Source organism: Montipora foliosa, chromosome 7 (assembly GCF_036669935.1).
Source record: "Montipora foliosa isolate CH-2021 chromosome 7, ASM3666993v2, whole genome shotgun sequence".
Classification (NCBI taxonomy): domain Eukaryota; kingdom Metazoa; phylum Cnidaria; class Anthozoa; order Scleractinia; family Acroporidae; genus Montipora; species Montipora foliosa.
Genome location: NC_090875.1, coordinates 12,276,119 through 12,302,763, shown reverse-complemented (window position 1 = coordinate 12,302,763; position 26,645 = coordinate 12,276,119). Strand labels below are relative to the sequence as shown.

The following is a 26,645-nucleotide window of genomic DNA, read 5'->3' as shown; positions in this document are numbered from 1 at the left end:
CTCAATTCTTAAGGAAAGTTTTGCGCACATTACCAGCGCTTATTTATGAATAACCTTTACGACAGAAAAACTCTTATACGGGTTTGATTGTTTGCTCTATCATTTGTGACGTTTCCATAGAACCTTTATTGGTCCTCTACAAAATACAATTCGGGATATTGAGGATATTCCATGACCGCTGGATTATTCGAATTTCATCTTCGATTTGCTGATGGTGTCTCTCACGAGAGGAATAAACAGCAGAAAATTCAAATCCATCTTACTTAAGTAGTTTGACCGGAGGCTTGGTCGTTGGTGGACTGGGCGTCATCATGGCATCACTTCCGCCACATGACGTAGATTGACCAGCGTCAAACATTAAGCCACAAACAAACCGCTGGGTAGTTTGCGGCTCAGGTGGCGTCATTTCCTCCGGACAAATAAGCACAAACCGAGCTTCTTTCCCCTTATAGCTGGTGACGCGAACAGAGCATGCGCCGTAATCTAGGTTGCTGGGGACTTCTCTTGTTCTCCTTGATGTCGTATTCTGTTAAAACCAAAAAAAAAGAAATTACATTCTTGAAACTGAAACGGTTAGTGTTGGTGTATAAAGGGTTGCTGCGTCGGTGGGGAAGTGAAACAAAGAAATGACTTTATCAACTGAATTGATATGATAAATTGACCACCGCGAGGGAATTCCAAGGCTGAGTGGTCAATTATGTATGTATGTATGTATGTATGGTTTGTAAAACGTCCACCTTACCTTGTTAGCATTATTTGGAGCAGACTTGATTAAATTTTCGATTTCTTTCTCCAAGTCGAAAACGCTTCCGTAGGAACGACCCTCTGGCAAAATCATAACCGTCTCTAGTTGTTTATTCACGCATTGAAATCCGCCAGATGATCGATCAGAAAGGACACACGTGTCCGTTCCATTACATGGATTGCCAACACAGGCAGCTTTGTCCAATTCACATGTCTTTCCTGTCTTTACTGAAGTACAACTGCATTTGTAAGAACCATCAGTGTTGGAGCAAGTACCGTTGTAAAAGCATGGATCTGGAAAAAAAAATGCGGACATGACAAAAATGTCTATAAAATCGGTGCAAACGTAGTTAGTACGACAACAATATTAACTTGTTTCGACGAGGTAAAGGAATTTTCTTTCAAGTAAACAGAAGTTGTTTTGTCTAAACGAAATAACTACTGCCAGTTCCATAAACTTATGCCAAAACAGAACGTTTGATCAGGCTTGACAAATTCTATTTGGTTCAGTAGCAAATCCAAAGGAAGTTGTATCATTTAAGATCTTTTCAACGAGTAACGCTGTCGGGGACACTTTCACCTTCTTTGCATTTTTGTCTTTGGATATTCGTGTGCGTATGTAAATTTGTTTTTTTTCATTTTTTGTCTGTCTTTGGCAATTTATCGTTTATCATCGATGGCGCAGTGGTGACAGCATTCGCCCATAACTAAAGTGTTCCAGATTTGGCGTCACATGTTGGTTGAGTTTGTTGGTTCTCTTCTCTGCCTCGAGAGGTTTTTCTTCGGGTACTCCGGTTTTCCCGCCCCTCAAAACAAAACAAAAAAACAACCTATGATTTGATATGAGTTAATTTGATTTCTGTATGTACAGTGTCTCCGAAGTTAATTATTATAATTAATATAACAATTTTCAAGCATTTGGAAAGGAATAACAAACACACCTCCTCTACATTCATCCACATCAATTTCACAGTGGTCACCAGACCACCCCGGATCGCACAGGCAAGTGTACTTTGAGCCTTGGCGCGAGCAATCTCCATTGTTTTTACAAGGATTTAAGTCACATGGGTGTTCCTTGCATCTATCAGGGGCTTTGAAACTTGTCACTTCCACGTTCATTTTCAGCACCTCGCTCAGGAGTTTCTAGAAAAACAAAGTTTTGAGTAAAATCAAGGCTTTTAAAATAGTTATTACAATATTCATGGGGCTAGAATGTTAGCGGTAGTGGTTTTTCAACGAGTGTTGTTAAATCAAAACCAGGATAAGACATCTTAAAACAAGAACACGTACTCTGGCTAAAAATATTTAAAAGGTACAAGCTTTCGACCGCCTCACATACAGTCTTCAACGGGTAAAATGATTAGGGAACCAGAAAAGGTATCTAGTGTGATAAAACAAGATATTGAAAAAAAGCTTGTACAGTTTTAAATATATTTAGCCAGAGTAAAATGGCTAAATCACAATCGTGGAGGAGGGAGCACAAAGAATCATACCTGAAACTTTTTGACGTCAAATATTTGACAGGTTCCATCTTTGTTTGGATTCTTTACGGAGAGGGTCATGGACACTAGCGCTTTTTTGCCTGCAAAAACAGGTAACAGGTAAAATCGTGACGTTTTGATGCAGCAAACCAAAAAGGAGCTCTTACATCTAACGGTGATATTAGGGGGCTTCCGCAAGAATGACGACGATCGACGGCTACGAGAACGAGAACAGAATGAAACAATAACTCTAATGAGCAAAAACAAAAACACCGCACGCCCTGCACGTGCGTTTTTTCATTTTGGTACATTTTTTTTGTCTTCCTCGTCCTGACAGCGTTAGGGACCTTAAGCAAAGACCACGACGACGGCTACGAGAACGTTGTCCAAAAATATTATTTCCCATTATTGTAATAATTTTGCGATTACTCCAAGTCGCTCGGCTTGGAAAGTGTGACTACAAATTCCAAGAATAAAATTGGTGGCAACGGTGTGGATATATAGGTAGAAAATTGAAAATTCATCGTCAGATGCTCTCGTCCTCCACATGACCTCAAATTTGATCATTTCACGTCGTTGTCAAGACGAAAACGGCAAAGAAATGTATCAAAATGTAAAACGCACCTGCAGGGCGTGCAGAGCTATTAGGGAGCTTAAGGCAACGAGAACGTCATCTCAAAATATAAATTTGCGTTATTTTAATCGCTTCGTGACTATTTCAACGTTTTTAATATGACAAGGATGCCGTAATTCCTCAAAGATGACACCAGTCGGAAAGGCATTTCATTTTAAGAGAGAAAATGAAAATTTATCCTCAAGTGCTGACGTTCTTCATAAAACCAAAAACTTGGCTATTTCACGTTGTTGTTTTGCTGACGACGGCAACGAAATGGACAAAAGTGAAAAACGCACGGGCAGGGCGTGCAAAGCATCTTAATCCCGGGAGATTTGAATTGGTTACAACTTTGAGTTAGCCTATTAGGTCTATGGAAGCGTTTGCATCCGAAAACGCAAAAAGCTTGTTTTGGTTTTCAAATTCCCTGGGCGCTCTCATTTTGAACAATTGTGACGGGTAATGGTTGCTTTATTGTATTCAAACAAAAAGCTTTTATTTTGAAACAATTGGGCAACCAATACACGTCACAGTTACTCAAAATGGCAGCACCCGGAAAACTAAAAGAAGCGTTTTTGAATTTTGTTTATTTCGGATACAAACGCTACCATTAGAAAAAGTTCGAACAATTTTGATGGTAAGCATTATGTTCAGTATTTTAAAGTTATCTTCTTATTTTAGTGGAGATACAAATAACTCGGTCTTTAAAAACGCCGTTGTACAAATGCAGTGAAACTGTAGTCACTTGCTTCGGACGTAAGTCGATACTCTTGCACTTAACAAGCAACTACTCACCGAAAACCTTAAGGAATGCAGAGTTAGACTGTATTTTGCCAGCGATATTGGAAGCTTCGCAGTAATATCGAGCTTCGTCTTCGTTCAGCGCATCTTCTAATACAAGCTGTGGGAGAAATGGTTTAATCCCTGCAGCTTCGACCATTGGGATGCCATCCTTGAACCACCCAAATGAAGGCACGGGATCCCCAGATGCGTTGCAATACAGTGTGATCCTGCCTCCCAGCTGCACGCTGCTGTTGACTGGTTGTACTGTGATCTTTGGTGGATCTGCAATTTGTACACGAAAGCAATGAGATGAGAAACTTTGTTTGTCCGCCAATATGCGTATACTTCAAGTTAAATTACACTTATTTGTCTAATGAAGAAGCGATTGCGCTACGCTGATACAATTCTCCAAAACGTCCCGTTAAAATTAAAATTCATAATTTTTTGGAAAAATGGGCATAAACGAAGATGAAAGGAAGATGAACACATAAACACAAAAGGTCAAACTTCAAGATAATTTTTGACGAAAGAAATGTATATTTGAAGTGCGAGTTATGAACGAAAGATTGATGCGATCCTCGCACTTAACCAATGGACAATTTCCTTCGTTTATAAGCTGCAATCAAGTAATCAATCAAATGACTTCTAAGCTGCAGGTAAACGTTACATTACCATTTACGGTTACGTAAGCCACACTGGACTGTATCAAACCAGCTGGACTTGAAGCCAAACAAGAATAGCCTCCCTGGTCATCTTCAGTGGCCTCCTCAATAACGTAATCACCGAGATCATCCCAGTTGGAGACAAATCGTCCATCTTTCATCCAGCGGTATTCAGGCTTGGTGTTGCCCTTGGCCAAACAGCTCAGCTATCAGGGAGACAATAAGCTTAATTACATGATGCATCTAATGGATAACATGAAAAACACATAATTGAATAGACTTCAACGCGCCACTGCGTCATTAGCATGTCGGGTGAGTAACCGACTTCTTTAGGAAATGTGTGCCAAACTTTAGAATGGGCGACTGGCAGACAAACATCGGACCGATATGGTAAAGGGAGTTTTATTGTGAGCCGTCTTTGGTAAATGATACCTCAGGGCTAGGATGAGGTTATCTTGCGAGCCCCAGGTAAAATAACCTGAAATTGGTTGTTAACAGACATATTTTAACGTTGGGAGATACATTTTTGCGTGAAGTGGTCATTTCTCTTACACGAAACATCTTTAAATTACACATTTTTACTACGCGTGGGCTTGATTCGAATCTCCCAGCCTTATCTCTCTTCCCTTCAGATTGTTTTAATCATAGATTAATTCACGGCACTGAATCAGACACATGTGTGGCTTTAATATTAGCATTTTGAGCTTTTGAATAAAGTACAGGTTTTTCGTATCTTTTGCTCAAATAAAAAGCTTTAAGAACCCACAGAAATATCGCTACCTATTAAATCAGTGATCTTTGTTAGTAGAGCTGGGAATTGTTAAGATTTAAACTCAGTCTTGATCAGAAAACAGAGTTCATAACGTTAACAAATTCCTCACTATAGTGATCCGTTACTGTCTTGTCGGAGCTATCATAGGCACAATTTGTTACGTGTACACGAAGTAACAGGATTTCGATATGCTAAACCTACTTTGTGTTTGTCTCCCACAAGTCGTGTTGCAACACTCGGTTTTTCGGTGAATTCACACAAGGTGTCGGCGTTTATGATCCCGTCTTCAGTGACTTTGAACACCATAGCTTCACATGTGATACTGATATTGGAGATTAGAAGAGCAGAGAAAGAGATTAAAATGCATATTAGGGTATTTCTGATACTTATAATACCGATTCTCGTTCTGAAACTAATTTCGATACCGATGTCGATCCGTGGATATCGATACTAATACACATATACATACACACTTAATTGACCACTCCCCATAGGGCTTTTCAGGGCAAATGAAACAATCACGACAGAACAGAACATTTGACAACAACTGTTACGAATACTAACTGGCCGGAGGCATGCCAGTTGGCTATTTCCAAGTGCAGCTGAGATATTGAACCAGGGACTACCAGGAACAAATTCAACCAGTGGTCAGAACGTGTCTTGAGACCTCAAGGCAAGCGCCCTAATCACTGGGCTATAGTGCCTCCATGAAGACTCAAAATTGGCGAGACAGAGAGTCGAACCTGGATCAATAGCTTCACATAATAGTTTCCGATATCAACTAGACTAACGAGGCGAGCAATATCAATATCGATATAAGCAATAACGATACCGCTTCCTAGTGGCCCTTTTAAGGACCACATGACAATACTGTCCGAAAGATTCTTTATCGGGCATAAGGATCAATTACAACTATAATCCAATTGTTTTATACAGTCATTGCCTCGCTTGAAGCTGCTGCGAGCTATTTCCTGGTGATATTTTGCGTTCAATGGCAATGGGCATTCCTTTTTGGCGACATTATTTTAACCAAAAATGTTCTTTCTCATTCAATTTTTTTTTCTACTCTCTGAGAGTACTTAATTACATGCACGCCCAATTTTGACGTTCAACACGAAGTGTTCCTATAAGTCTAAGCCTAAACTGCTTCCTATTTCCAACGATAAGGTAAGGATAAAATGATGGTTGAGTTATTTTTAGCTTGGGGGAAATTCACCTGTTTATCCTTACTTGAACAAGTGATGAAGAGGAAGTGGACACTTTGTGACGCTTATTGAAATCAATGTTCGTCTAGTTAACATTTCTGGACAATTTCCTGTCAGTCGAAGACACTACATTCTGGCATTTGATGTTGAATCCGCCATTATGGAGACAACCCTAGCCCACTTGCAAGTATGCAAGTAACAGCTGATACAGACTCAATCTGCTCTTTGTTTGGTACTTACCTGGTTTCTATAGTGACATCAACTGAGCTGTTTAGACTGGGCTTTCCCATGTCATAGGCTTGCACTTTTACTATCCGTTGTCCTTGAACCTAACATGAAGAAGAAGAAGAAAATCAATGGAGATTGACTATATGCAGAGATTGGCACACAGTTTAAAATAATACCTTTTTAAAGAAGTGTCAGTTTTCATTTCAGCGAAAACGGGGGAGGTAACATAGAGCTTCACTTGTAATCTCGAAAAACGACGAAGACTTTGGATTATGCGTAAAGCCGAACAACAGGTGAATCTTTGTTTACATTTTTTGCATTATTAGAACAGAGGTATCGTTTTCTAATGTCAGCCGATAATAAAGTACTGACATTGAAAGAGCATTGCATAAGGTGCTATCTCTGAAAATGAGAACCCGATTTACCAGATAATCTCCAAGCAATGATGCTTTGAAAATTCGCAATTTTTACAAATGTATAGAATCATAAGCGCCTTTGCCACCCAAGACTTTCTCAGTTTTTGATGGCTAATAACTGGCTCATCAGCTAAAAGGCTTAAAATTGGAGATTTAACTACGTTTAACAAGTTCTTTTACCTTTTGAAGTACATTTGTAAGTATCAAGATGCCTTCTGTGAGCAAACTAGTATTTTAATTAATGAAACAAAATGCGAATAATGACATCAGCAACTCCTCTCACCTCAGTCTGTTCGAGAAGTCGGAACTTGACTTCTCCACCCGTACCTAGATCGTCATCACTCGCGGTAACTCGGCCGATTTCCGTAGCGTCTAGGCTACCAAGCTGGAAATTGTAGTTAGGGTGGAGGAAGCGAGGTGGGTTGTCATTAACATCCGTTACAATCACATTCACCAAAGCAACGGAAACTAACTTGTCTTGTTCGCTACCTTCATCTGAAGAAACACCAAAGATTCCTTCAATTAATTTTCTTATCTGTAGGTGATATTTTAATCGGGTACCGAATCTTCTTTTTCATTAAAACAAACAGCACAGATTTGGCGGAAACGGAAGATGCGAGAAATTGATAGTTTGTTTGTGAATCTGATATCAAGTAGTTTTGACTGAATCATATCGATGCTGTAATTGTGGCGCGGAGGTACACTACAGTACAAAGGAGTCCACTCAATTGATGATTTATAAGAGGCATAAAGTTGCTATAACCTGCCCGGATATAAGCGCCAGCCGGGTGGGCCTTTCAGGCTCTTAACACAGACCTTTTTTGTTTATGCTATTTTATTTTATTTTTTTTTTCTAGGTGTATACTTTATTTGCTACATTTCCTTACTTGCGTTCCCATTGCCACTTGTCCTGTTCACACCACAGTCTTCGCGACCTGCGCGGATCACCAGTCGGAAAGACTCGGCAACTTCTCGGTCAACGCCTGCTGAGCTGACCCTGACGTTTCCTGCAACGAAATTACAGCATTCTGTAAATCCTTCTCTCTTTAATTAATCAGTAATATTTTCCATTAGGGTAGCTACATTGTAGGCTTTCCTTTTGCCAAGGGTTACATGCCTAGAAATAATGATTTTAGACGCATAATTTGCTTTCTATAATTTCTTTTAGAACTTAGCATAGCCTCTTTAAACTTTGCTCATTGACTGCATGTGTGATGTCAACAGCGTTAATATCACATGATGCGAGAGTCGTGCGGCTCAACACTTAAAGTGGGAACGTCGCAGAAAGGACACTTCCGTTTGTTGTTTGCCTTACTGAAAATAACATATCTCAAGGCCGGTCTGGCCATCTCCGACTCCGCAATCTCAAGTTTTACCTTGAAGCGGGATTCTATGCATCTAGAAGTTCGATAAACTAAGCCCTTGATTGAGGGGAGATTTTCAAGATCCGTATTTATTACTCTAAGGGCGCTTTCCTTTTGTCAGAACTGGCCGGCCAGACCCGTCAGTTTTCAAAGAAAATGCAACAATTTAAGGAACACTTGTATGATAATCCCTCGCATTCTTTTGGACGAGCATATATCATCCTCGAAATGTGTTAATTTGAAGGCGTTCTAGAGTTAGTTAGTCCTTCCAAATGCCCAGTCTGGCCTGTCAGTTCTGTCAAATGGAAAGCGTCCTAAGACGACTACATCCCAGGGTTTAATTGCAAGCAAAAACAAACCCAACATACCCTGCCTGTCAATAGTAAAAGCTCCTCCAGTGTTACCAGACCTTATGGCATAAAGCATAATCTCATTGTTTTTCAGATCAGCGTCTGTAGCAGTAACTTGAACTATGCTCTGATTAAATTCTAAGTTCTCACGAACGGTAACATTATACTCTGCGGGAACAAACTCTGGGCAGTTATCATCTACGTCAATGACATTAATGGTGACGTCACCCGATGACGTCAGCTGTGGATACCCTTGGTCGCTAACGCTTATTTTCAATGAGTAGCGATCCTGTTTTTCACGATCTAATGTCTTTTGTGCTATTATTTCACCAGTGAATGGATTTAACGAAAATACATCCGAATATGCATTGGTCGTCAAGTTGAACACAAGTTGAGCGTTGGTTCCTATGTCAGCATCCGTTGCCATAACGCGCATAACCAAAGCTCCGATTGGTGAGTTCTCTGGGATACCACCCTTAAGAGAGGTCTCATTAAATTGCGGTCTGTTGTCATTTACATCGAGCACTTTGATCGCTACTTGTACGGATGACGTCATTGGTGGGCTTCCCAAGTCGCTTGCTATAACACTCAAGGTATACGAATCACGTGTTTCGCGGTCCAATGGCTTGGACAATGATATCACACCTAGAGAAGATAAAAAATGAACTAAGCAGTCTGCAAATTCGAATACACTTCCCGTTGCAATCTCATTCCAGGCAACTAACTTTTCTCTCTTCAATTCATCCCCTAAAAATTCGCATCGATCCCCTCTTGTTGTTAATACGTAAATTTACCACAAGCAAGCATCTATATTCCTCTGTACCTTATTACAAACTGTGCCTTATGATAAACTACAATCAGCAACCATTAGTGCCAATGAATAGTTTACAATGTAACCTGTTCAGTGTGCCATCATTACTTCGCGGCGGAAATACGATAAACTGCAAATCATCAATCCGTTAGTGTTACTGACTAGTTTACAATGGATGCTAACCTGTTCGGTTGCCGATCACAAAAGTGCTTTCATCATTTCCGGCGGAAATACGATAAACTACCATTCCACTGAGGCCGGCATCAGGATCAACAGCAAGCACTTCCTCCACAGCACTCCCGGTTGAAACATCTTCTGAAACATTAACAGCATAAGAAGACTGCGAAAACGAAGGTGCGTTGTCATTCACATCTGATACAGTTATGTGAATTAAAACCGGCATCGAGCTAAGCTGTGGATGTCCATGATCTGTGGCCATGCAGATCAGTACATAATTTGAGGTATTTTCCCGGTCGAGCTTCTTGTTAGTGGTTATCAAACCTGTGTCGTGTGAGATAACAAAAGCAGACATATCATTGCCGAAGTTGATACTGTATGATATATTCGCGTTTTTGCCAAAATCTGCATCGGTTGCACGGATTGCTGTTACACGGGAAGAGACACCTATGTCTTCTGGGATTGTGGCTTGTAGAGTAGAGAAGTTAAACTTCGGAGGATTATCATTCGTGTCTGTGACGTCAACTGTTACTGTGGCAACGTCTGATAATGCGGGCTCACCGCCATCAGTGACCTTCACTTGAAGTACGTATCTGTCAATCGATTCTCGATCCAGGACATCGGCTGTGGTGATTACACCAGAGGTAAAATCGACACTAAATGCGTCCGTTTGGTTGCCCGGCAATACCGATTCAATGGAGAAAGTCAGCTGACCAAAAGGATCCAGATCTGAAGCGAAGATTGTTGTAACAGAAGTCAAAACAGGAGAATTTTCCGGTACGCTGGCGGAGAATGTAGACTGATTAAATACCGGATTGTTATCATTTTCATTAATTACATGAATAGCTACACTCGCAGTGGTCGTAAATTTCGAATCTGATGCGGAGACGGTTAAGTCAAACCTCGGTGTCAGCTCAAAGTCTATTGAGGTAGTGGTGTTGATCCAGCCAGTTACAGGATTGATAATGAAGTAAGATTTGGAATTTCCCCCGGTGATACTATACGTTATTACTGCATTGCTTCCTATGTCATTGTCGTTTGCTTTTACTTGTAACACTAGCCTGGGATTCAAATTCTCTTTGATGCTTCCTAAGGATGGAACAAAAGACGACAGAAAACATCTTTAGCGCACTCAAATAACCGACATCATATTACTGTCTCTTTAACCCAATCGCCCCTAAACCTGACCCCATGTATTTACCAGTAAAATCTCCTGACGTTAGGTAGAGCGAAGTCTATAAATAGACTTAACTTATTAGAGTGTGATGTGAAGTACTAAGTATCTACCCCATTTGAACCATGTGAGCGTTAGCCCTACTGATCGAATGGGCCCTCACAAGGACAGAGAAAAACTCTGACCAGGGTGGGAATTGAACCCACGACCTTCGGGTTCGATCACCGCTGCTCTACCGACTGAGCTACATGGGAGCAGGCCGTGGGAACGGAAGATGTTAAAGTCACGGCAATGAACATGTAAAAGGCCGCTCCTAACATAGAGAGGGTGAAATGCTTTTTTGAATCAATATTAATAACAATGAACTCATATCAATTGCAAGTCGTAGGTTGGTTTTTGAGGAGAGGGGACAACTGGAGTACCCGGAGAAAAAATTTCTCGAAGGAGGAGTAGTACACCAACAAGCTCAACCCACGTATGACGCCAAGTTTGAGAGTTGAACCCGCAGGGCCACTTTGGTGGAAGGCTAGTGCTCTCACCACTGTGCCATTCCTGTTCCTCAGGCTTCGATAGCAAGTTTCTTTCTTAAATGCCATGATCTTTCGCTGATAAAATCAAATACGTGCATTTCCTACAATTATTCTTTATCATAAATAGCCACGTAAAGTTTTATGTACTTACCACGGAAGACTTTCGCGTCGAATTTTGGAGGGTTATCATTTTCGTCTTGGACAATCACATAGAATTCCTGTTTAGTATTCATCGCAGGGTTTCCCTTATCTTCTGCCATTATTGTCAGTTTGTAACTTGCTTTAGTTTCTCGGTCAATACTTCCATTTACTGTTATTTGACCGGATATCGGGTCGATATGGAAGGCATTGTTATCATCCCCTTTTAAGAGGGAAAATCGCACCTCGCCATTTTTGCCGAAATCTTCGTCAGTTGCAGAAACAGACCCAACAATGGTACCTGGTTTTGCATTCTCCACGACGCTAAAGTTCGCCACGTTAACGAATTTAGGACTGTTGTCATTTTCATCTAAGACAGTGAAATTAACACGAACAAAAGCTTCTCTTTGATTGGACACTGCGTTGTCTGTGGCTCTGACGTATAAGCTATATGCATCAAATGCTTCTCTGTCCAAATTTTTGTTTACGGCGATAATGCCAGAGGCGTTGTTAATCACAAAAGCATTGTTTGTGTTCCCGGAAAGAATGGAGAAAGTTACCCGACCATTTTCAGCGGCATCTGGGTCTGTGGCGGAAATGTGCAATACGTTTGTCATTATAGCAGTGTTTTCCAAAACAGACGCTTTGTAGAAGGGCGACGAGAATCGGGGCGCGTTGTCGTTTTCATCCAGTACCGTTACCGTGACAACAACGGTCGAGGAGAGAGATGGGGTCCCGTGATCCTCAGCGGTCACAACGAGAAGGTAAGACGCCGAATGTTCACGGTCTAAGCTCGCAGATGTTGTCAAAGATCCTGTATTGGAGTCAATTGTAAATTTACTGATATCACCAGATGTTATTTTGTAGCTGATCAGGGCGTTGACACCTTTGTCTTTGTCTGTGGCGACAACATTGGCAACCAACTGGCCTGTTGAAAACAATAGTATTATTATTAAAAAAAACAATCAATTTAATAAACCATCAATTTAATAAACCATCTTCTCAAGAATTCCTACGAAAATTAAGCATCAACTCCATACTCATACGCCTTGTGTATTAATTTGCCAGGGGTTTGACGAACTGTCTCATGGCGGAAAAAGGAGAAGTGTATTTCAACTTCATAATCGACAAGAGAGAAGCATTCACAAGGTAAATAATAGAGAAGAAAATGTGAAGAGCAATAATTTCAAAAAAAAAAAAATGAAGAAGTGAAGCGAGGGCTTTCTTTTCATCAAAATTAGAGAGCTTAAACACACGACGTTTTTGAGTCGCGGCAGGCAACTGGAAGTGAGCTATTTTCCCTTTTAATTTGTCTTCACACAAACATATTTATATTGCAAAGTATCTGTTGATTGTTGGTGACGATTACCTTAAAAATCTGGGGGACACTAATGTCCTGGCCATGGCATGCGGAATGTTCTCTTCCGGTTGCCGCCGGCGTCTCAAAAATGTCGCGTGCTTAAACTCTATAATAGAGGGCCAAAGCTTGAGACGTAAGCTTTCGAATGTCTTTAAAGGTCTCTCTTTAAAGGTTTTTTGGGACCACTCATCAGGCCGGCGCTTATCTCCGGTTTCCGTAGCATGAAGCGACTAGGAGTATTTCTACTCCCCCCTGGATGGGATGCTAGTCCATCACAGGGTTACCCCCAGCATTTCGCCGGTGGAGAGAGGCACCGTGAGGGTAAAGTGTCTTGCCCAAGAACACAACACAATGTCCCCGGCCAGGACCCGAACCCGGACCCCTCGATCCAGAGTCGAGCACTCTAACCATATCAATTTACCATATCAATTTACCACATCAACTCAGTTCATAAACCAATTACAGTGTCGCACTTCCCCACAGACGAACCACCACTTTTCGAAAGTGGTTTTCGAAAAGTGTTGTAACAGCAGGCCTACTGCAAGACTTAAGTAGTGTTTTCATTTCCATACGTCCTCAACGTATACAAAAGCAGCATTTTCTCGTCAGTTATTTAAAGACATTGAATGCAGGTCCGGCCAGGAGAGATTTAAAACCTGCGACCTCCCACTTGGTTTTGTAATAGAGATTTCAACCGCTAACAAAGTCAGAATCAGTTTTTACACGTGAGCAAGAGAACACAGACTCGAACTGTAAATCATTCTTTGAATTTCAACAAAGAGGTAGAAACTAAAAAAAGAAAAAAAAAGTAGACAATAAAGTAAAAAATTTATTGTGAAACTGATAGTTTACCTGAAGAAAGGTTTTCCATAATATTTGTTGCATAGCTAGCCTGCTGGAAGTGGGGCGCATTGTCATTGACGTCAAGTACTTGGATTGTTGCATTGTGGGTAACAGACTGTCCACCTGCGTCTCGAGCTTCAACTGCTAACGTGTAGTTTTCAGTCTTTTCCCTGTCAAGCTTGGCTGCTACAGTTATCACTCCACTGGTGTGGTGTATAGCAAAGGCACCACCCGTGTTTCCACTCAAAATTGAAAAACTCAATTGATTCCCATCCGCATCTGTAGCGTTCAAACGCACGACCCTTGTTCCTATAGCGACGTTTTCTCTAACCATAGACGCCTGCAACGACGTGTCGAAAACAGGAACGTTGTCATTTACGTTGATAACAGTGATGTTGACTTGCGCAGAAGATGACAGTGGGGGAGACCCTCCATCCTCTGCGGTCACATTGAGAATATAAACTTTCGTATTTTCATAGTCCAACGGTGTTGCTGTGTGAATGAAGCCGCTTGAGTCAATTGAGAAATTTCCATTGTTTGTTCCTTGAAGACTAAACTTCACTTGACCGTTGGTTCCCTCATCTGCGTCTGTTGCCTCCACCTATAGAAATGAATGCAACAAAGTTCTAAGCAAGAAGACGAGTAGGCACTTGTGGAACATCGCATCCCTGGTCGGAAGCGTATCTTTTCACCCAGTAGACTATTCGCCCGAACTGAAAACCCGTTCTTACGACAAGGGGTGGTGCTGGACTCCAAGAGAGCAATGTTGCCATGTGGTGCCATTTCCACTGGAGAAAAATTACTTTCATTTCGGATACGCCATCTTTGAGCTATAGGAAACTCATAGGAAATAAGTCTTTAAATTAGATTGCGATGACATTTGTCATCCATGCGGATAGGAAAAGATGTCGGAAAGTGGCGTTCTCGCCATTTATGTGAAGGAAATGAGGAATTTTGCTTTTAAAAGCATGGCAATTCCTTTATGAGGTTCTCGTGCAAAGTCGAGAGACAGAAACATAAAAATTAGCAAGAAAAAATTTCGGAGTCAGCCTGTCACCACGGTCAACGTCAACTGAGTAATTATGCGTGAATTCAAATGTCCAGCTAAGTCAAAAATACAAAATTGCACAGTAAGAGATGCGGATAAGCTTACTACAAGAAGAGTCATTATTATGCAAATTAATATGCAAGTTATCATTATGCAATCTAGTACGTAACGCATAGTTATTCTGATGACCTTGACAATGGATTCAGAATGACCTTGAAACGTCGGCTTTCTCGTTATAATTTTTTTAATAGGTTTCTGTGCATGGAAATTACTATTATTTAAAACTGAGACAAAAAACAACAGCCATTTTTAATGAAATGTACTGTTCCATAGAAACCGACATAACATACCTTCAGTACTCTGGAGCCAGTTGAAGCATCCTCTCTGATGTTACCATGGAATATATTTTTACTGAACACGGGCGCATTATCGTTGACGTCATCAATTATCACTATGACTACTGTAGTACTTGAAAGTGAGGGCACTCCAGAGTCCTTTGCGAGCACAGTAAGTGAGTATTGAGCGTACGTTTCACGGTCAAGATTGGATTTCACTGTTATTGCACCAGAAGTAGGATTGATGTTAAAACTATAACCAAGAAAAGAGATTATTAGGAGAGGGTCCCAATGGGGTGGTGGCATTTACGGTTATTGGCTAAAATTTTGGCTCTTTTACCGCTATCGGTTAATTTTTTTCAGTTACGGTTAACAAAAAAATTATAAATCAATTCCTTTTGTTTCAAAGAGTTAAATATTAATAAACCTGTATTTTTTGTATCTTTAAGCAAAATAAAGGTCTTGGGATCATCTCTGGATGAAATAAGTTATTTGATAGATCATACTTTTAAGTATTTCACTTCTAATACTATTTTACCCGTAGAAATGTCAACGGTTACTTTTACAAATCTAGGGAACAGTTTCTTTTACGGTTAACTTTTTTTCACCCCATTTACGACTAACGGTTAAAATTTTTCAATTTTTACGGCTATCGACTAAATTTTTGGACGTTTTACGCCTATCGGTTAACCCCATTAAGACCCTCTTAGGAGTGCTTATGTTGATAAGGTGTGTCAAACTGGAGTAGGTTCCAGTCTCGATAGTGATACGACTTTACTGCAGTCTTGTGCTTACGTAACTCAGCTCAAGCGCTCTGCCACTTTAGCAGACTGTAAAATCAGTTCTAATTGATAAGAGGGGTGCAGGGATGGCACAGTGGTGAGAGCACTCGCCTCCCACCAATGTGGCCCAGGTTCAATTCCTCGACTCGGCGTCATATGTGGGATGAGTTTGTTGGTTCTCTACTCTACATCGAGAGGTTTTTCTCCGGATACTCCGGTTTTCCCCTCTCCTCAAAAACCGATATTTGATTTGATTTGTGTTAATGTGTTGAATTGCAGTTTACAGTGTCCCAAATTAGTGTTCCAGAGAGCTAAAATACTAGATAATTAAATAAAGTTCTTCTCCTTTCCTTTAGGGGACACTGGAATACACTGGAATACTCTAAGAAAACCCTCACGTAGCAGCGCAGATACGTCCAAACATGCACGTAATTAGATTCAGGTAGATTTCAATAAGCGTCACGAAGTATCCCCTTGCTGTTCTCCCCAACTTCAACATCACTCGTGTCTCGGAATACTTAACAATTATTCGCCGAAGGCGAAGTGATTATCGGTGAATATTCACCGAGACGAAGTCGAGGTGAATATTCACCTATGATCACTGAGCCTGAGGCGAATAATTGTTTTAGTATAAATACACAGGTGATTATTTCAAAAAAGAGAAAAAAAAAAAAAAACATTTCAACGCGAAATCATCTTCACTTACAGTGGCAAAACGACTACTGGCAGCCATTTTGTCCGTCGAGGTGATTATCGGCTGATAATCCGAGATAGCGAGCCAATGAAAGCGCGCGATTCTGTATAATCACCTGTGTATTTATACTAAAGATAATTAACGTCACAAAATGTCTCCTTACTACAGTCCTTAAAAAGGCAATGTCATGCTATTTTGGTGAAACTTTAAAATACTAAAAGACGTCTTTGCATCAATGAAGACCAACAAATAATGCTGTAGTTTTGTTAGCACTGAATCACCATTGAAGTGCACTGAAGCTATTCTTTGTTGTTTGCGGCCAAGGATGGAAAGGATGGAAATGGATTGAAACTTGAAAAAAACTGGCCACTTTTTTTTTCATGTTTGGAGACATTTCTGGAAATAAGTGTTAATTTTGCGTTTCGCTTTCTTCAAACAGTCACCCGTCCCACCCGAGTCCATGCTCAACAGTCTTACCTGTCAACGGAATTTCCCGCCAAAATGCGGTAAGTAACATAACCATTTTGTCCTGCATCTTTGTCCTCAGCAAACACTCGCCCGACTTCGTGAGCAACCATAACATCTTCTTTGACGTTAAATGAGTAACTTGAATTCAGAAACTCTGGACCGTTGTCATTTTCGTCCAAGATGTAAACTAACACTGACGTGGTAGCATTAAATGATCTCTTCTTGCTAGTTTTTGCGATGGACTTACAGTCCTCCGCCATAACTGTCAACTTATACACTGGGGTTGTTTCTCTGTCTAGGATTCTGGCGGTGGTGATTTCGCCTGTTGCCTGTGGAGATATGTATGCATCCTTTAGGAGACGCTCTCTATTCAGTCTATAAGCTGGAGTCGTTAGTCCATGTTTTAATTTTATTGTGCCACGGGCTCCAAATACCGTTAAGTAAACAGATACTTGTTGACGGTACTTCAAGTGGGTACAGTTATAGACTATTTTGACACAGGTCTCATATCTTTTTCAAAAGATTATTAACAAAACCGTGGTGGAAAAAAAGTTAGGAGAACAGCTTTGAGCATTGGCAGGGGCTAACCTCGTTGATGTTGGTTTGGGGCTTGCAAAAATGGTTCTGTGCATGCCATTAAATTGGAACGACTTAGAACCCTAGAAGCAGTAGGAGGGGTTGTCTAACACAGCAACATCATCAGATTCACATTTCTTGGTGTAGTCGTCACAAAGTGACCCTTTAACCATGATCTTAACCAAAAATCTAACAAAAAAAGTAATCAATGAAGTCCTTAGGGTTAAGGAGACACCTTGTGACATTCTGTGACAGGTATGCAAAGTGCTCTGAATCCATTATGCAGCTCAGTTAATAACCTCTCACTAACCGCCCGCTCGGGACCATACTGGGGAACAGGGCCCGAGGGCGAGGATTTTACAGTGCACTGTGCACTCGGTCCGTACAAAAACTACCAAGGGTCAATATTCCCCAGTATGGTCCCGAGCAAGCGAGGTTAGTAACTTGTTTATTATATGGTATCGTTTCTTTGATCGATCGGACACTTCTCAGCTTGGTAAATGTTCGTAATATTTGTTTTCCATCAGAGAACTTTGAACGTTAACCTTTGCGATCAACTTGAGTTTCGTGGGAGAGAGAAAAAATACGGAAACGGACCGTTTCCATGGTAATGGTTCGTACTGTAAAACTGCGAATAAAAACCTGCCAATCAGAGTGTTTAATTTAGCCCGAGAATTGCTTACCATATAATGAGTATTGGACATGTATGGAAGCAGGAGGCAGACGAGTTGTAGAATATAATCAAGGGACAAAATAAGATTCTCACTTACGCTGTTTATTTGGAACGCGTTGTTGACATCTCCGGCAACTATGGTGTAATACAGCTGACCATTCAGACCTGCGTCCGGATCCGAGGCAGTGACGTAACATACCGCAACTTTCTTTGCCAAATTCTCAGCCACTGAACAGTTATAGATCGAATTTGCAAATGAGGGCGGGTTATCATTGACGTCATTAACCAACACAGTGACGTCAACAGATGACATGAGTGGAGGTTTCCCATGATCAACCGCTGTCACAACAAGTTGATACGAAGCTTTGGTTTCACGATCTAGACTCCTTTTCAGAGCGATTAAACCACTTGTACCATTAAGGTTAAATGTTCCTTGCTCGTTACCGCTTTTGATTGCATATGTTATCTCGCTATTTTTCCCTTCGTCGTCATCTTTGGCAAACACTGTTGTGACTGATATTCCAATGATAGCATCCTCATTAACGCGCGCAAGGTAAGGTGATTTGTCGAACAGTGGCTTATTGTCGTTGATGTCGGAGATCGTGATCTTAACGTCAACGATTGCAGACTTGGGTGGTTTTCCACAATCACGAGCTTCTACATTCAGAAAATAGCTAGCCTTGTGTTCCCTGTCGAGTTTGGACAGCACGCGGAGGGCCCCTGTAATGTGGAGAGAATGTTTGAGTAAATCATCTTTTCCTTTGTTTAGTTATGATGTTCAGAAGTGATAAATGAATTTTTCTTGCTTTTCACCAATGTAATGCTTTTCACCAACGTAATGTGAGCGCACCGTCGACCTCGGGTTTGTCAGTTGAACTACTGTTACGTGTTACGAGTTATCGACGTTAAATATGGTTACTTTACTACTACTACTACTACTACTACTACTACTACTACTACTACTACTACTACTACTACTACTACTACTACTAGTACTACTACTACTACTACTACTACTACTACTACTACTACCACTACTACTACTACTACTACTACTACTACTACTACTACTACTACTACTACTACTACTACTACTACTACTACTACTACTTCTACTCGTTCAAGCTGCTAACTTTTGGATTCAGCCCTGAGATAATCGTCCCTTGCGATTCTTTACCAGTTGTTCGTAGTTTTCTACTCGTTTTAGTAAACTGTAGCCTATTAGACAGCAGGATTTAAGAAACGATGATGGTTATGCCGGCAAAAGCGCAATATGGAATACTTTGCCATAATTCCATCTGCATGTTTTTTTAAAGAACGGTTTTAAAGTAAGGATAGATAATGAACAAATTACGACTCTTGCATCTTCACGGTATTGTTGTTGTTTTGTTGAGTGTGAATGAGAAATTCTCAAAAATACGTGCCGCACGTGCAGCCTGTCTTAGCCAATCATACGATTGCTTCGTGACATTCGTTGTCGTAGCCGTCTTCATTTCTTACACTCCCCAGTGTGTGGGCCACAATACATACCAGAATTCCCATCGATTGTAAACACTCCATTGCCATCTCCTCCCTTAATAGAGTAAAGCAGTCGTCCTCTGGGCCCTGAGTCCAGATCCGTGGCTAAAACCGATCCTATATTCGCATGGATTGTTGCTCCCTCACTGACCGTAAAGCTATATTGTGATTGGTTAAACTGGGGCGCGTGGTCATTGACATCTTCAATATCAACAGTGACCTGCGCATTCGCAGCCTTGGATGGTGCGCCATTGTCAGCTGCCCGTACCATCAAGTTGTATTGATTCTTTGTTTCAAAATCCGGTGAATTCTTTACCAACAAGGAACCTATCATTACATAAAAAAGAAAAGGAAAAAACAACGTAATTAAACGGCTTCACTGCTTTGCTTTATTTTGTTATGCGCGTTTAGTTATTACTTCAAACCTCTTGCGCCATACCCTCGGGCAACATTGGAACTGGAGAGTGTTTTCGCTCGTTTCGAGGTTAAGACTTAGCAATCAATGACATGCATAAATCTTGCTGTAATCAGCAGCATAGATGATCTAAAAATATATGTAGAAGGCCGTCATCCCTTTCGCTCCCTAAAATCAAGGGACTGAGGGAGCTTTTCTTCAAGGAAAACTGGATACATGTAAACGATATGGACTGACATTTTCTAAGCAGCGACGAAAATGGAAGTGAATCACAACTCTGAAGCTGACCTACAAAGGCGGTCAATTCTAGACATGCGAATTTCAGACGATTTCATTCTGTCGTTTTCTTCAATATTATTTAAATTTTAAATCACATCGTTCTAGAATTCACAGAATTTCAATTACTGTATATATAACCAAAATCCTTGAAAAACAAGTACAACCAAGCGTGAAAGAAGGAGTATGAAAGAGAGAAGTGATCCTCGAAGTTATCTGGACAATTAAATCAATTGTCTCTTAAAGACATCTGAAAACTTCAGGCGGCTTCAATGAGACTCTAACCCACAACCTCTGCGATGCCCGTGTAATTCTTAATTTAAAACCAACTGAGTGAGCTATGAAGCCACACAATGAGGAGCAGAGAAATGTTTATATCTGAAGTGCGGGTTATATTTTTTAAGTGTCTATCAGAGACAATTCCTTAGATCGTCCAGATAAGTGCGAAGAGCGCTTCTCTATTTCGTCTGTAATCCGCGCTTCAAATGCACATTTGTTTCATTCAAAGGAGGAGTATATATTTCGCTATACTGAAGTACCTGAAGAGTCAATTTCGAATGCGTCTCCATCGTTGCCCTGGATGATGGCATATGTTATTTGTCCGTTTGACCCAGAATCCAGATCGGTGGCTGTCACCTGAGAGGATGCAAATGTAACCGTTATCAAATGAATGCTATGATCTTCACAGTCATGAACGCAATTTTAGCAATTGCGTAGAGGACTTGGCCTGAAAAATTTAGGACTTCGACGGTGTTTGAACCCGTGACCTCCCGATGTGACCCTCTAACTAACTGTGCTATGAAGCCACTGATGTTGGGAGCTGGTCATTTGTGGGTCCAAATGATACAGTGATGGATGAATCAGTGAACGCAGTGATAGATGAAACGTATGATGAATCATATATTGAACTGCGGATATGAAATCAAATGAAGCTATGATCCTCGCAGTGCAAAGTGTGTATTATTTAAGAACCGCAAACCAAAATACCTGGAAGAAAGTAGTTCCTTTTGGCCTGTTCTCTTTGACTGTAGCTCTGTAAGAAGACAAACTGAACACTGGAGCATTGTCATTCACATCAGTGATAACAATCTCAAGGTTTCCAAACGAGGACAGCGGAGGACTACCTCTGTCAGTCACTCTAATGTTGAGTGTGTAGTTTTGCCTGCAAGAACCGAGGAAAAAAAGGTGATTGATTGTTATTTTTGTAAGATAGCCCTCATTTTAAATTTTACATTACGGCAAACTGTAATCTATTGTACTGGCGTGATTAGAGGAGATTAGCTAAACAGGTTGCGGACTCTATAACATGGATTTAGGAAACAAATGGAAGGACAAAGGAACAAACGGCTAATGCTGGAATTAATGACCTCTGTACACCTCGTAGACTGCAAGCAGTCTCTTCTAAGTCAGTCGAACCGCCTGCTTTAGTCACGCAAGCGAACCTTAGAGCCGACGAGAGAATGGGGATAGATCCCCTCGGCTCTTCGGATCACTTGCGTCACTAAAGCGGGTGGTTCGACTGATTTAGAAGATAGTGCTAGCAGTCAATACGCCTCTCGACAGATACAACAGTTTTGTCAATTTTAAATGAAAAAATATAAAGATGCAAAGAAAGAAACTAAACTACAACGAGTCACCGATAGAAATTACGTTCTACTATCTGTAGCAGCTAGAATTGTGTCGTTGTGGCTGGAATGTAGCTCCTGGAATTGCGTTCTTCGTTCCTTAAATCGTTCCTTAATGCGCCATTTGTTACTTAGTGCGTATTATTTCGCAAGTTGCAAAACGTTGTTAATTGCCGTCTGCGTTTTATGTTCAAGTAATTAGTGTGTCGGAGTTATTTCCTGTAGTCTTTAGCACGTTTATCTGTTAGGAATAAATCGAGTTTTGGCGCTGTTACGCATAATTTTTTTCTTTCGGTCATTTTCATTCGCTTTTCAGTAATTTGAGAGTAATGTGGGGGACACGAGCAGCAGACGTTGAATTTTCAATTTTCTCTCCAAACATCTACTCCGTTTATACTAGCTTCATTCGTGCAATGTTAATACACACTTTCCACGCCGAGCAACTTGAAATAATTGCAATATTATTCTAATAACGAGGAATAATTTTAGCCAAAGTTCTCGTAGCCTTCGTCGTCGTCCTTGTTTAAAATGACAGAGGCTCTAAAAGCCCACGACATTGGTAGAATCGTCAAAGAAAGAACTCAAGCGGCACGTAAACTGAAAAACGAACAGAATTGGAAAGCCTAAGTAATACGTTGCCTTACTTCGTTTCAAAGTCCAGTTTGCGAGCAACCCTTAAACTCCTGTCCTGAGCATCCAGATTAAACGAGTTGTCCTCATTACCAGAGTCAATGTAACTACGAATGTCACCGTTCACTCCTGTAAGATAAGTAAACAGAATCACGGTTAATAACGTGCAATCAGACTAACGGAGTGAGGGCGGGTAGTTGTAGATGTGTTAGTTAGATTTTTGGTTTTAATGAGGACATAACCGCCTCATTGGTGTTTTGAACCATCCTCCGAGAATTTGACCTCGTACATAAGTTTCGCGCACAATAAGTAAGTGCAGGCAGTTGTTCCTTTTTAGGAATGTTGGACAAGTTGCCCCTCACTCTTTCTATCTTACCCTATACAATTCTTAACCATGTTTTTTATTCTCGCCAAGAATTACTTTTTCCGTTACCAACATTGAATGGAGAAGAGGAAGAGGGCAAGGGGACAATGGGCTAGTCTTTCATATTAAGGGTCCGAAATAATTCTCGGTTTTCACATGACATCACAGCCGCCATGTTTGTGCCCCTAAACAAAGAAACGACCCAATCCTATGCGAATTGAACTCTATTATTATGCAAACGTTTTCTTTTGTTTTCGTTGAAAAACATGATTGTTGATCACGTGAGTGAAAACCAACAATAAATGTTCATAGAGCAAAAGAACAAAGCGAACAAAGCAATACCTAATTAACAACGCCTAATCGGAATAACAATGTCCTCCGCTATTTTAGTCCGGTATATAAAAGTCTACCCGGAAAATGTACGTAACATACAGATGAAATTTTCATAATCGTGGTCTTTCCGGTACTGTCTCAACTACTTTTGTCTCATCTTGCAGCTGGCATTTGCAACTTATCATTTCACCTGACGTACGCCTCCTACGACGTGATTGAAACTTTAAGCTTGTTCCAAGATTACGCATTAAATGCAAAAATAGATTTAATTAGTTGGTCTTTTCCGTAGCCGTCGTCGTTTCATAGTGCTTTGCTCGTATGTTGTTTTATGACGGACTCGTCTTTTTTTCTTATTAATTACGAGTCAAAGCATGTGAGCTTTTGTGGTGATCTTTATAAAAGTTGAAATAGCGAGCCGCAGGTATGCTATTCTTATCCTCAAACAAGAGAGTATGAAGGTAAGAAAGGTAATCCCTCATATTGGCCCTATTCCCATCTTAATCCTTCTTAAGTTATTTTTAGATCTCCTGCGAGATCCGGTATTCCCATGAGGGTTGACTGATAGGCAATCATATGTCTCCATTGTTACCAACGTTGACACCCCCCCTGTAGCTCAGTGCCAGCCCCCTTAAACCATGAGAGAGAAAGTTGTCTTTGGGACATAACTTGAACCCACAAGTGATCAGCTCACAGTTGACTTCATAGCTCAGTTGGTAGAGCAAGTGTAGCGCAGTCGCAGGGTCATGGATTCGAGGCACCGTTCAAACTGGGATTATTTCATGCTGAAACTGCTTAGGTTGCTCATCTAACTGCAATATCATCATTAAGACACTCTGTCCCTCTAAATACTTTAATCCAAATTTACCGTTCTCTGATTTTCCCATATACATACTACGGAATTGCTGTTTGGGGCCAAGCTGCACAGGTCTATTTGAACAAGGTCTTTATCTTACAAAAGCGAGCTCTTCGGCTAATGTTCTTTGCTGGTAATAGATCTCATGTTATTCCTTTGTTTGTCTCTGCTAATGTCTTACCCCTCAATATGCTTTATTTTGAAACAGTATGTTCTCTTATGCACGACATATCTACCAATTCTGCGCCTCAGAATAACTGTGATGTTTTTGCCTCCTCATCTGACGTTCATACATATAACACTAGATGTTCTGATGCTAGTAATTTATATGTTAATAAATCAAGACTGAGAATTCAACTTAATTCGTTTTCCATTTCCAAGATGTGGAATTGCCTGAAGCCTGACCTGCGTAAACCTAGGAAAAAACCTTTCAAAAATAAGATTCATCAATTTTACTTGCGGTACTTGGTAATGAGGATGATTATGTTGATGTCTCTACGTTAATGTTTAAAATTACAAATTATCATTAATCAAATTCTAGTAGCTATTATTATTTATTCCTTATGTTCTATGTCTTATTATAGGTTCTTGCTCTTCTCATGTAAATCGTAGCTATTTGTGAATATATGTGTATACCTATTTATTCTATTTATTTATTTACTTGCCTGATTTTAATAATAATATATTTTTGCTGAATTTTATTGTAAGCTATACAACCCACCCCGATTAGCGTTGCTGCATGCGGGTTGTATATATATGTATTTTTTCCAATTTGTTAAATTTAAATTATTTAAATAAAATGATGATGAAATGATGAAAATAAGTGCGCACGCGCATACCCAACAATGTTGAAAGATGTAGGCAAACGGCTTCAAATTCATTCAAAATTCGCGATAACACAAGAAATGTTGAAGTGGTTGTTAAAGCAAAGTATAAACGCTGCAGGAGGCAGTGCGGCCAAGTGGTTAGGACGAAAAACCTTAAATAACAATGACCACAACCAGGTTTTCTGAGCCCGCGAGACTGAGCACCACCAGCAAACCACTGTTTTAACGAAAACCGCTGGTCAGCAACCGGTTAGGACGCTTGCCTTGAGATCCGGAGTTCAAGACTCGTTCTGACCACTCGTTGAATTTGTTCCTGGTAGTCCATGCTTCAAAATCTCAGCTGCACTTGTAAATAGCCAACTGGATTGCCTCCGGCCAGTTGGGATTCTTAACAGTTGTTTTTGTTACGTTCTGTCGTTTTGTTGATCGTGTTTCATTGGCCCTGAAAAGCCCCTATGGGGAGTGGTCAATTAAATATGTATTTCTTTTGTATGCATGTATTCAACATCGGCATAGCGATTCAACAAAATCGAACGGATATCGATGTTGAAGCAAATGTTGAAACAGAATGCCGGTTGGCCATCAATAATTGTTAATGATTGAAAGGATTTTTCATAAACGTTTTGCTAACCTTTGTCTTTGTCGCTCGCTGTTAAAACAAATACAACAGATCCAACAGCTTTCCCTTCAGGAACTGGTACTCTTTGGGGTAAATTGTTAATATCTGGCTTGTTATCGTTTACGTCAAGAATTGTGATAGCCACTGTTGTGCTTCCGGACAGCGGATTTGTCCCATGGTCGGCTGCGCGGACAGTCAAAGAGTAGGAGTCTTTGGTTTCCCGGTCGAACTGTATTTTACTCTGAATAATTCCAGTATTGGAACCGATTGAGAACGCGCTTGTGTCGCCAGATACCAAGCTGTACGACAGCTCTGAGTTCGTCCCATCATCAGCATCTAGAGACAAAACTACTGATATAAGGATTTACTCGCATAAAGGAAAGGAACTTCATTAAAGTGTGTAATCTTCTAGCGCTGTAGAGCACGAATCGGGGACTCTGTAAATTGAAATTAACATGTTAACGCAAATAAAATCAAATTTTGGTTTTTGAGAAGAGGAGAAAACCGGAGTACCCGAAGAAAAATCCCTCGGTGCAGAGAAGAGAACCAACAAACTCAACCCACATATAAAACCGAGTGTCGGAATCGAACCTGGGCCACATTGGTGGGAGGCGAGTGCTCTCACCAATGCACTATCCCTGCACCCTATCCCTGGATGCATAACAATTAAAGTAAACCTTCCCCTGAGTTTTATTGACTCGGAACTTTTTTTTATGGGACTGGTGCAACTGAAAAGGCTAAGTCAAACGCTTTGAGATCTAGTATTCCGCTTAAAATACAAAATTTGCACATGATTCGTCTTACTGAAATCAATTTAAGCATGGGCCCATGAATAGGAGCGCACATCTTCATTGTACTGTTTATTGAATGGCGTTTTTTATCAACCGAGTTATTTTAGATTAATTTTCCCCCGAAACCAGACCTTTTCAGGTAATAACTATTGGAGGGTAATGTGAAG

At 40.6% G+C, this 26,645-nt stretch overlaps 1 protein-coding gene across 1 annotated transcript in view; it reads right to left on the bottom strand.

The window, feature by feature from the left end:
• Positions 1 to 26,645, bottom strand: part of LOC138010524 (protocadherin Fat 4-like) — a 45,223-nt gene that overhangs the window by 7,289 nt on the left and 11,289 nt on the right. The window contains exons 9-30 of the mRNA XM_068857506.1: positions 25,700 to 26,023; positions 22,706 to 22,820; positions 21,424 to 21,598; positions 20,976 to 21,072; positions 19,758 to 20,072; positions 18,325 to 18,947; positions 16,988 to 17,307; positions 15,050 to 15,287; positions 13,661 to 14,252; positions 11,462 to 12,376; positions 9,613 to 10,695; positions 8,637 to 9,263; positions 7,792 to 7,911; positions 7,188 to 7,399; positions 6,501 to 6,589; positions 5,257 to 5,377; positions 4,294 to 4,489; positions 3,634 to 3,903; positions 2,238 to 2,326; positions 1,686 to 1,887; positions 743 to 1,038; positions 264 to 526 (exon numbers count right to left, since the gene is read on the bottom strand). Of these exons, the coding sequence (XP_068713607.1) occupies positions 264 to 526; positions 743 to 1,038; positions 1,686 to 1,887; positions 2,238 to 2,326; positions 3,634 to 3,903; positions 4,294 to 4,489; positions 5,257 to 5,377; positions 6,501 to 6,589; positions 7,188 to 7,399; positions 7,792 to 7,911; positions 8,637 to 9,263; positions 9,613 to 10,695; positions 11,462 to 12,376; positions 13,661 to 14,252; positions 15,050 to 15,287; positions 16,988 to 17,307; positions 18,325 to 18,947; positions 19,758 to 20,072; positions 20,976 to 21,072; positions 21,424 to 21,598; positions 22,706 to 22,820; positions 25,700 to 26,023 (7,282 nt within the window). The remainder of the gene's footprint in view (positions 1 to 263; positions 527 to 742; positions 1,039 to 1,685; positions 1,888 to 2,237; positions 2,327 to 3,633; positions 3,904 to 4,293; positions 4,490 to 5,256; positions 5,378 to 6,500; positions 6,590 to 7,187; positions 7,400 to 7,791; positions 7,912 to 8,636; positions 9,264 to 9,612; positions 10,696 to 11,461; positions 12,377 to 13,660; positions 14,253 to 15,049; positions 15,288 to 16,987; positions 17,308 to 18,324; positions 18,948 to 19,757; positions 20,073 to 20,975; positions 21,073 to 21,423; positions 21,599 to 22,705; positions 22,821 to 25,699; positions 26,024 to 26,645) is intronic.